The sequence below is a fragment of the Periophthalmus magnuspinnatus genome, chromosome 11, assembly GCF_009829125.3.
Source record: "Periophthalmus magnuspinnatus isolate fPerMag1 chromosome 11, fPerMag1.2.pri, whole genome shotgun sequence".
Classification (NCBI taxonomy): domain Eukaryota; kingdom Metazoa; phylum Chordata; class Actinopteri; order Gobiiformes; family Gobiidae; genus Periophthalmus; species Periophthalmus magnuspinnatus.
The window spans coordinates 3,469,953-3,481,692 of NC_047136.2; the positions used below are offsets into that span (position 1 = coordinate 3,469,953).

The 11,740-nt window shown below is 44.6% G+C and overlaps 1 protein-coding gene across 1 annotated transcript; it reads right to left on the reverse strand.

The window, feature by feature from the left end:
* Positions 1 to 413: 413 nt before the first annotated feature.
* Positions 414 to 11,374, reverse strand: mturn (maturin, neural progenitor differentiation regulator homolog (Xenopus)). Its single transcript, XM_033975227.2, has 3 exons — positions 10,977 to 11,374; positions 4,739 to 4,861; positions 414 to 1,726 (listed from the first exon to the last, which is right to left on the reverse strand). The coding sequence occupies exons 1-3, from the start codon at positions 11,133 to 11,135 to the stop codon at positions 1,619 to 1,621; spliced, it is 390 nt and encodes a 129-aa protein (XP_033831118.1). The 5' UTR covers positions 11,136 to 11,374; the 3' UTR covers positions 414 to 1,618.
* Between the last annotated feature and the right edge of the window lie 366 nt (positions 11,375 to 11,740).

An 11,740-nucleotide genomic window follows, 5' to 3' on the forward strand; every position in this document is an offset into this window, starting at 1 on the left:
GTCCTTCAGAGTAAAAGCACCGAGAGTCGAGACAAATGTGGAAACTCAGACTCCGCCCCGCGCAGAGGCCTGAGTTTATTCACTGTGGCTCATTATGTTTCAATTTAGCTCATTATTTTATTTAAACATCAGGAATAAATAAATGTGTGTGATGTGCTGTTGTTATGGAGACAGTCTCACGAGGCAGAGCTTTTATTCTGAATTCTCTTCCTGCAGGTGATGTATTTGCTCTTGACGCGTCTCCTCGTGGATACGTCAGGTGGGACGTGACGTCACGGCGTCAGCAGCGCCGCAGGGCCGTGTGCGCGCGCCAGTGCCAGAAGTGCACGGGCTGATGCACGCGAGGCCTCCATGTTCTGCACCGCGTGTTTCATCAGGTTTGGTTGACAAAGACGCACAAAGAAGAAGACTTTACATTCTTTGACACGTTTATTGAACAATCTCACACACACACGTCTATAATGACAAACAGAAGAGTCACTGCAGAGAAACACTTCATAAATAAATAAAGACAAAACATTTACAAGCGGGAAACAGGCCAAACAAAACTGCTAAAAACAGTCTGAACGTTTAGGGCTGAGTGTTTAAAAAGGAATCCAAGCTTTGCAATGCAGAAGTGATTTACAATGTGACAATAGAGAGGGGCCCCTGACGCTCCTCGGGACTCACAGCTTCAACAAACTGCCTTTTACTATTTTCACTTTGGGACAGCGCTAAAACGACACTATTTTGGAATTTAGATGGGCCAATTTCATGAACTCCCCCCACACAGAGCTTTAAAGAAAAAAAAAAATAAAAATAGGGCAAAGTGTGAACCACCAACCAGGAAGACTACGGGACGATGGGGCTGCGGTGTCACGGGACAGAGACCCCCGGACCGGGAAGCACTTCAGCTGCGTGGGGCCCGAAACATCCTCAGATCGAGATAATTTAAATGCGTTTGAGACTCTTTATACACGAGGAACGACCCCTTCTACCGTCGAGCCGCACACGAAAGGAGCAAATGTGTTTAAAGTGGAGCAGACGTGTCGCCAACCACCACCTGGGATTACGTCACAACAACAACAAAAAAAAAACAACAACCCTGTTCCTCTGTTTCTAAATGGAAAAATAGCGTTATCTCACATGGGTGTTACTGCAGTCGAAGCCTCCAACCGTCACCTTTTAACCCAGATTCCCCTCGGCGCGGCCTCTGAATCAACAAAACCCGCAGAAACGAGGCTCCTCCCACAACGAGGCTCCTCCCACAACGATCTCATCTCAAAAAATCCACACAGGAACCGTCTCCACCGCCGTTCCGCCCGACGAAACCCGCTTTACGTTTACGTTTTAACTACCCAGATGGTGAATGATTACGACGGGGGGTGTTGCGTTGCACACGGCCGCCGCTCACGTACCCCGCCCCGCCCCGCCCACGTTTGTGTGTGTGTGTGTTTGTCTAAAAAGGGGTCGACACAGAGCAATAAAAGTGCGCCCATCGTAGGAAGCGAAGCAGCACGGAACATTCAAGGGAGATATATTTAAGTGTGTGTGTCTGTGTAAAGATCGCCGAATGGGGCCGATGATGATGACGACGAGGAGGCAGAGAGCGCCCCCTAAGGTCTAAGCCGGAGCCGCCTCACTGCTGACTGACTCCCATCTGCTGGTGGTCGGGGCCCGGTTCGCCCTCCATGTCGGCGTGGTAGTGCTCGAAACTGTCGTCGTCGATGTCGGGGAGACCTAAGAGCTGAGAGAGAAGAAAAACGAGAAAGTTAATGTGATCAGAGAAACGTTCACTCTCCCAGATAATGTTTAACTTTAACTAACGTATTAAGTAACATCTGTTTGGGTTCACGCTAGTCCTTCGAGCAGCAGTGGAGGAAGTACTCAGTTTTGGAAGTTAAAGTAGAAGTACAGATACCGGAGCAAAAAAAAATACGCGCGTAAAAGTAAAATATCACATGGTAAATCGACTTAAAGCGTTATAATGTCGTTTCCTCGTCACAAACAGACCTGGTTTTGTGTTGTTTTTTTTGTTTCGTTCGCGCATTTTTAACACACAAACGCCACATATTTAAGCTGAGTTCGTCTTCTCTCAAACTGAAAACGCTCTGTTCCACCTTGTGATGTCATCAAGTGGTGATACAGGAAGTGCTCCGCTGTGTTTTTAAACTCCACACACCTTCATTTTGAAATCATTTGGAGCATTTCAGCGAATCTAAAATTGACAATCTACTACTGAATTAAAGGTAAATGGTGGATGTTACCGTGAAAACTCCCACTTCATGACATCACAAGGTGGAACAGAGCGTTTTGTTTTGTTCAGATTCTGGACGTGTTAAAAATAAACCTCAGACTTTTCAGCAGGTCTCAGACTATAATTAAAAAATACTTTCACTTTTCACTGGTTGTGCTCAGTGATTGTGTTTGTGTTTGTTTCACTTCACACTGGACGATCCAGTTCAACTTTAACAAGTGTCTGAATATGAACAGTATGTGAAGTACACACAAGTACACACAAGTACACACAACAAGTACACACAAGTACACACAACAAGTACACACAAGTACACACAACAAGTACACACAACAAGTACACACAAGTACACACAAGTACACACAGGTACACACAGGTACACACAACAAGTACACACAACAAGTACAGACAAGTACACACAGGTACACACAACAAGTACACACAAGTACACACAACAAGTACACACAAGTACACACAACAAGTACACACAACAAGTACACACAAGTACACACAAGTACACACAAGTACACACAAGTACACACAGGTACACACAACAAGTACACACAAGTACACACAACAAGTACACACAAGTACACACAACAAGTACACACAACAAGTACACACAAGTACACACAAGTACACACAAGTACACACAACAAGTACACACAAGTACACACAACAAGTACACACAAGTACACACAAGTACACACAACAAGTACACACAAGTACACACAAGTACACACAACAAGTACAGACAAGTACACACAGGTACACACAAGTACACACAACAAGTACACACACGTACACACAGGTACACACAAGTACACACAAGTACACACAACAAGTACACACAAGTACACACAACAAGTACACACAAGTGCACACAAGTACACACAAGTACACACAACAAGTACACACAAGTACACACAACAAGTACACACAAGTACACACAACAAGTACACACAGGTACACACAACAAGTACACACAACAAGTACACACAAGTACACACAACAAGTACACACAAGTACACACAACAAGTACACACAAGTACACACAACAAGTACACACAACAAGTACACACAAGTACACACAGGTACACACAGGTACACACAACAAGTACACACAGGTACACACAACAAGTGCACACAAGTACATACAGGTACACACAACAAGTACACACAAGTACACACAACAAGTACAGACAAGTACACACAGGTACACACAAGTACACACAACAAGTACACACAAGTACACACAACAAGTACACACAACAAGTACACACAACAAGTACACACAAGTACACGCAGGTACACACAACAAGTACACACAGGTACACACACATACACACAGGTACACACAAGTACACACAACAAGTACACACAAGTACACACAACAAGTACACACAACAAGTACACACAAGTACACACAGGTACAAACAAGTACACACAGGTACACACAACAAGTACACACAGGTACATACAAGTACACACAACAAGTACACACAGGTACACACAAGTACACACAGGTACACACAAGTACACACAGGTACACACAGGTGCACACAAGTACACACAGGTACACACAAGTACACACACGTACACACAGGTACACACAAGTACACACCAGTACACACAACAAGTACACACAGGTACAAACAAGTACACACAAGTACACACAGGTACACACAAGTACACACAGGTACACACAAGTACACACAGGTACACACAAGTACACACAGGTACACACAAGTACACACAGGTACACACAAGTCTACACACAAGTACACACATGTCTACACACAAGTACACACAGGTACACACAAGTACACACATGTCTACACACAAGTACACACAGGTACACAAGTACACACACAAGTCTACACATAGGTACACACAAGTCTACACACAAGTACACACAAGTCTACACACAAGTACAAACAGGTACACACAAGTCTACACACAGGTACACACACGTACACATAAGTACACACATGTCTACACACAAGTACACACAGGTACACAAGTACACACACAAGTCTACACATAAGTCTAAATACAAGTACACTCAAGCCTACACACTAGCACTCACAAGTCTCACTAGTACACACAAGTACACACAAGTCTACACACAAGTACACACAAGTCTACACACAAGTACACACGTACACTCAAGCCTATACACTAATACACACAAGTCTACACACAAGTAAACATGAGTCTACACACAAGTACACACTGTCTACACACACTCTTACTTTTATTTACTAGTACACACAAGTACACAAAAATCTACTCCCTAGTACACACGAGTCTACACACAAGTCTAGAGATAAGTACACACAAGTACAGAGAAGTCCACACCCAAGAAGGACACAGAGCATCTCTGAGGGCATGGTATGGCACAGGTCAGAGGTCACACAGGTCAGAGGTCACACAGGTCAGAGGTCACACAGGTCAGAGGTCAAAGTTGTGTGTGAGTGTGTGATGTTGTGTCGCACTCACAGGCCTAAATGACATGAAGACTTTCTCCAGCACCTCAGGCAGAGTCTTCTTCCCACAGGACGAGATGTAGTCCTGCGCCATCTGCAGGAAGGGAAGACAGTCCTCGCTCTCGCTCCACACATGCTGCAGAGGACACACACAGGGTTAACACACACACACACAGGGCACAGGGTTAACACACACACACACACAGGGTTAACACACACACACACAGGGCACAGGGTTAACACACACACAGGGTTAACACACACACACACACAGGGCAAAGGGTTAGCACACACACAGGGTTAACACACACAGGGCACAGGGTTAACACACACACAGGGTTAACACACACACACAGGGCACAGGGTTAACACACACACACACACACAGGGCACAGGGTTAACACACACACACACAGGGCACAGGGTTAACACACACACAGGGTTAACACACACACAGGGCAAAGGGTTAACACACACACACAGGGTTAACACACACACAGGGTTAACACACACACAGGGTTAACACACACACACACAGGGCACAGGGTTAACACACACACACACAGGTTTAACACACACACAGGGCACAGGGTTAACACACACACAGGGTTAATACACACACAGGGTTAACACACACAGTGAACACACACACAGTGAACACACAATCCACCCCCGTGTGTTTGGACCATAGACTGTAAAGTTGTACAATGACCTCATTCAGCCCCGCCCCAATTTTCCGTAAATACAACTAAACTGCTCTTTCTTTGTAGTCGCACTTCCGGTTAAGTGTAAATCCCGTTCCTTTCGATGGAGAATTTGGGAAAAGTTTCGCCTCTAAAATATTATTTAAAGGCGGTTGGTTTGTGTCAAATGTTCAATGTTTATGTACAAAAACAAGTCAAACTGCACCGATTCTCTGGAGGCTTCAAAACGGCTCTGTAGTTTGTAGATTTGTTGTCCTGAAAATAATAAATAATAATAAAATAATAAAACCCAAGTGACAACGGCGGCGCACACGGAAACTTAGGAATAAGATGAAAACAGTCTGTGGTTTGGACTCGGCCTTCCCTGTGCCGTTTTGTTTTTTTATGGATCTACAACATGTTCAAAAGATGCATCATGTAACTTCTTGAGTGGAGACCTCACCACCTGCTTGTTTCCATGGAGATGTAATTGTTTTTTTGTTTTTTTTTTGTTTGTTTGGTTGTTTTTTTTACCTTGAATATTCCACAGTCTGGCATTAAACTTATTTTTAGAGGCAGTTGGCGCCATGAGGCTGAGCTGCAGATCTGTTTTGGATGTACGTTTAAAGCCATACTGCGGGAAATTCCACGCAGCAACATCTCCACAGAGGCAAGCAGATGGCAAACCCCACCCATAGACTGTTTATATAAATGGACATAGCTAACCTGCTAGCCACCGCGCTCTAAATAGGACGTGATCACGGGCGCGTTTCCAGCTCCATCGACTCTGGCTCCAGTCCAGTTTCTATTGAAAAACCGTCAGCCTCTCTCTCCGTACCTGCTGCCGTCAGACTCGTCATTTTGGTCTTAAATGTTCGTATTAACCCGCTGTACGTGATCCTGGTGTTTTTATTTCGCTATTGTGTCGTTAAATCAAGATATGAACATTAAAAACAGACAAATCAGGCGCCTTCTTTCCCCGAGGTCACTCCCGCTAGCGTTAGCAACAGGTTTGATTGACAGCGTTGCTAAGCGCCCGCTCCCTGCTAAACCAGTGGTGCGGTCGGAAAGGGGCGTTACCTTCAACAGCCTCCGCTCCTGATTGGCTCTTCGGTTGCTATGATACTCACGGTCAGAACTCTGCCCCAAATTAGCCGCTATAACCGCTAGCCTCGATTCATTTGCTTCATTTGACTGAAGCCGAACGCTGTGGGTGACGTCGCGCTCGCTCAGTCCACTTCTTTACACAGTCTATGACCCCCACCAGAAAAGTTACGTAGTGCAGCTTTAACTTTGTCATTATTAAATCTCTCTGAAGTTTTAGTTTTAACTGACAAAACGCGAGGGTATAATAAGATAATGATGAAAATGAAAACGTTAATCCATCCAACGTCCAAAGGGCCCTCACGTCAGTCTAATTCTCCTGGAAATTAAACACAGAATCGAGTTGGATCTCATTTTTTAAAAGAACCGAATCTTTTTCTGTCTAATTTGTTTGCATTTTTACACCGATTAACACAGAACCGACACAAGAATCATCTCAGAATCAGGGCAAGCGGCACAGGTTACAGCTTTACGCACACACAAAAAAACACATTTCGGATCATAATAACAGTTAGTTTAGCAATTATTATTATTGTAGCGCGACATTTTGGTTCGATTATGCTTAATTTCAAAGGGTAAACACTGTCCCACTCTCGGTTTGAACCATTTTAAACAGATAACGCACAGATTTCAAGAGATTCAGATCCCATAAAAGTGCCAAAAAGTCCCATTACTTTGCCTATACGAAATCACTAACAGTTTCAAACATAAACCCTGTGCCATACCGCAGATCACATTTAGTATCAGTGATATTAATGAAGTCATAAAACACACAACAGCGCGAAAGGCCTCATATCTGTTAGCGTTTCCATGGCGTCTCTCTTTGTATTACCAATCTGAGAAAACTGCTGTGTAATTTCATCCAGTAATGAGCCTCTGGAGTGGCTTAAAACTTTGAAGTGTGGTTTTATTTCCCTGATATGAGATGTCGATCATTGATAAAATTAAACTTCCTCCTCCACACTGCCAGGCGCTTACGGGATGTTATGAAAAAAAGCTCCAGCGCTGCAGCTCAATAGGCCTCGTTCTCGTATTACATGAGCGCTTCTGCAACGCCACGTATGTAATGTAAAGTGCTATTCTTTTTACGGCGTTGTGCCAAAACGTGCATTAGTCGTGAGTTGTTTTTTTTTGGACACCTGGAGCACGCTGGCTTTCGGGGGGGGAAGGTTTCTGAAAGTCATTTGAGAGCCTTGAGAACGAAAACATTGCTGCGATTGAGCCAAAACTATCTCCTTGCATTATTTTTTGAGGATTTAAAGCGTAAGAAGAAGAAGAAGACGCCAAAGATGTGTCTATAGTTTCGCCTTGAGCAGAGCGAAAAAGAAAAGAAAAACCAAACATAAATAAACGATTCGTCACGCTGAGTTTGTAATCTCATCCCGTGTTTTTTTGGCAGAAGTTTTGCAGCGTTTGATATTAGTGGAACGGAGCCAAGTGCACCCCCTTGTGGACAAATAAGCAAGCGGCTCCATCCTGCAGCTTTTCCTGAAAAAACAAAGCGAACGGAGATAAACAGAGGAGCACGTGAGGCTGCCGCTGATAGGTCTATTGATCAAATGAAAGTAACGAGATCTAAACGCGCTTAAAGGCAGACGGGCCGTTATTCAGGGTAATCAGGGCAGCTGTGTGTGGACACGTGCAGCTGATAAGAAAATGGTGGTGAAAGGACGAAAAAAAAAACACTCTGGATGTCGATATATCTGCACAAAATACTGTAAATAGAATCAGAGCGGGCGATAGTAAAAATACTGATTCGTTTTAAGTTATTTTAAGCGTGTGAGAGGCAGTTGGTGGCACCTCACGACGAGAAAGTCCGGGGTTGTATTCCTTCCCAAACCCCCAAACTCTGTGGATTTAGTTTAAATATACATAGTTTATACGGCGCTTTTCCACGTTCAAGCCTCTCAAAACGCTTTAAATCAAGGAAACACTCACTCACTCGTACACCAGCGTACGCAGACACTGAGGGCGAGGTGGGTTAAGTGTCTTGCCCAAGGACACAAGGGCAGAGTTCATGTGTAGGAGCTGGCTCGGTGCGTCTGACCTAGATTTAAACTGTAAATCTTCAGTCAGAGCCGACACGCCGCCGCTGCTGCTCCTGGCTATAGTCCCGACATGAACCAGAGTCATTAAAACATACGGTGGAACTTTGCACATTTAACTGACAAATCTCCAGCTCTGTGTTTCAATGGGATTTTCTTCGTATCTTTGTTACATTGATTTTGCTTAGTGTTTTTTAAAGGTAAACTCACATAAGGCCAAAGATTATTGTCATGAAGCCATTTTAATATAACTTTTGTTGTCAGTTGAATGTATTTTTTATATTATAATGATGATTATTATTATTATTATCATTTTATTTGCTTATTTTTTCATTTATTATTATTTTATTTTATTATTTTTATTTCTGTTATTATTAATTTATTAGTTTGTTTATTTATTTATGTATTTATTTATTTATTTTATTATTTAATTTTTTATTGTTATTATGATTTATTACAATTATGATTATTTATTTATTTGTTTATTTATTAGTTTATTTATTTTTTAAATTTCATGATGATGATGATTATTTATTTATGTATTATTATTATTATTATTATTAATTTATTTTTTTTATTGTTTATTTATTATTATTATTTTTAGTTTTTTTATTTTTATTTTTAGTTTATTTATTTATTTATTTATTTTTATTAATCACTAACTTAATTCAAATCTGCTCACCCCCTTCACCCACAGTCATCGTTGCGGAGCAGTGCCTTTCCCCTCGTCTTCCCACAGCGCGCCTGAACTCATCGCTCTATATACATGTTTCTATGGCTCTGCAGAGTGGTTATGTAATTCAGCTGCCCTGTCTTTGCTCTGCCTCCTTCCCCGGGACACGGTTAAGCTTTCAATCTGCACATATCGTTATGAAAATGACTACAGACCTACTTAGAACCGACGCACTTTAGCAGATGTGTGTTGTGTCCTGTGTTCTCGGCGAGCGTCTCTATAGAGTTTCATACCGTCATCACCTTTTAGAAGACATGGCTCGTGTCCTGTGCATTTATTATTTATTTGCACCGGGGAGCGTTATTGTGGAAGGGATCCTTAACCCCCCTCTGCTTCCCTCTTACATAACGTCAGCTCCCTGTAGACTGTGTAAACGCACGGTTTGATCTGGATTTCAGACTTAGACGTATTACAGAGCTGTGGTTTTCAGCAGTATTGCCAATGGAAAGCCCCAGATTTTGCAGTTCATTTGTGTGTTGTGTTGTGTGGAGCGGGGCCGGGGCGGGTGCAGAGGCAGGGGCGGGGGCGGGGGGGAGGCCGGGGCGGGCGCAGAGGCACGGAGCCAGTGGTCAGTGTGTGTGACATAATGTGTTATTGAGTGAGCAGAGTTCTGTCCAGGGTCATGTCCGTCTGCTTCGGCTTCACTCTGACTGAGCCGGTGCAGGGAGAGCAGCTCGGCCAGAGGGAACGACACAAGCTAGGACGCCTCCTGCTTAATAAACAGAAATAATTTGACTTTTCTTAGCTGGAAAGTGGTACAGCTCATCACTTTTACAGCTGTAGCCACCACTACCACCACATAAATGATCATAAAGTCATTTTACAAGTATCACTGCCTCTCTCCAGAACATATTTTGCAAGAGAAGTCCACAAAACTATCCCCTGGAAAAATCTTCAACATATTGCAGTGTTTTCTTATATTTGCATGTGTCGTTTTGAGCGTTAAAAATAAAATAAAAAACACCAGCGCATCCTGAGTTTGGAAAAAATTTGAAAGGAAACCGGATTCACTCTGCTGAAGAGGATCGTTTCCATGGCGACGGTTGAATAAATAAGTTATAATAATAGATAGAAGTGTCTTATGAGAGAGTGTCAGGTCAAAAGAGTCCATATAGTTTGGATTTGTTGCAGTTTGTGGGCTGTTGTTAGTGTGAAATAGTCTAGAGATGTTTTTATGTATCAAGGATGCTCTTTTCTTTCAAAAAATTACACATAGGCCCAAATTAAACTCAAACTTTTCACTAGAATGTGGCTGAAACCTGTGTCTGTGGAGCTGCTCTGACACTGTCCTGTTTCCTTTATGGTGCGCGCGTGCGTCCTCCTGTAACCCGGATCCTTTGACGCTGTTGTGGGTCTGGGGGGAGGCTGTAGGAGGTGAGATGGGACAGAGCCTCCAGCGCACACCTCACCGCACTAAAACCAAACATGACATCATCACCTCAGCAACACAACAGGCAGCGACACACCAGAGACACACCTAGGCCCACAGTGAGCCACGCGCAGGGCCCACAGTGAGCCACGCGCAGGGCCCACACTGAGCCACGCGCAGGGCCCACAGTGAGCCACGCGCAGGGCCCACAGTGAGCCACACACAGGGCCCACAGTGAGCCACGCACAGGGCCCAGAGTGAGCCACGCACAGGGCCCGAACTGAGCCACACACACGCTGCCACGGGCCACAACTCACGAATGTGTCGGTTCCTCCCGGACACAGCACGTAGAACGACACTCCGGGCTCGGCGTAGAAGTCCAGCCGCCTCTCGTCGTCCTCCTCGGCGAAGATGAGGTCGAATGGGTTCCCCGTGCACCACTTCTCCGCCGCCTCCACCAGATGTTTGAAGTCCATGCTCCGCTCCGCGCTGCGCCTGGCTCCCGCTGGGCTTGACGTCACGGCTAAGATGCTCCAGACACAAATAAAAGGCGTGTGGACCGCAGCATCAGCAGCAGCGTGAGGACATGGCCCGGGACGCGCGCTCTGCAGCCTGAAATATGGGATGAGTCCGGCTGTTACTGCCCCATCCCTCTGGTTCTGGCCGCGTTATGAAATCAGCCCGTCGCTCCCAACATGCACGCGCCAAAGGACGCAGCGTGGAGCAGAGCGACGCGATGACGAAGAGGAGCGGACGTCCACGAGAGAGAGGCGCGCGCCAACAGACGCACCGAGACTGAGTCATCCGCCGCGTGCTCCACTAAACTACAACAAGAGACAGAGATAATAAAGATAATGGAGGAGCATCAGGCCCGTGGCGCAGGTGTTTCAGTGTTTCAGCTCGTGTCAGGGTCAGGACCGTGGCATCTGAATGTTATGTCTGTGGACAAAGACTCGACAGGGACAAACACCAAATATAAATATAAGACAGAAGACTCAGAACAAAGAGGCTTTACGTCACCATCCTATAGTTGAACACAAAGACACGGGCCTGTAACAGACTGGAGCTTTGTTTTCATTTG

Coding starts and splice junctions, on each gene's coding strand:
- mturn (XM_033975227.2), bottom strand. CDS start 11,135: ATGGACTTCAAACATCTGGTGGAGGCGGCGGAGAAGTGGTGCACGGGG. Junction 4,862..10,976: donor CGGGAGGAACCGACACATTC/GTGAGTTGTGGC, acceptor TGTCCTCTGCAG/CATGTGTGGAGCGAGAGCGA. Junction 1,727..4,738: donor TCTTCATGTCATTTAGGCCT/GTGAGTGCGACA, acceptor CTTCTCTCTCAG/CTCTTAGGTCTCCCCGACAT.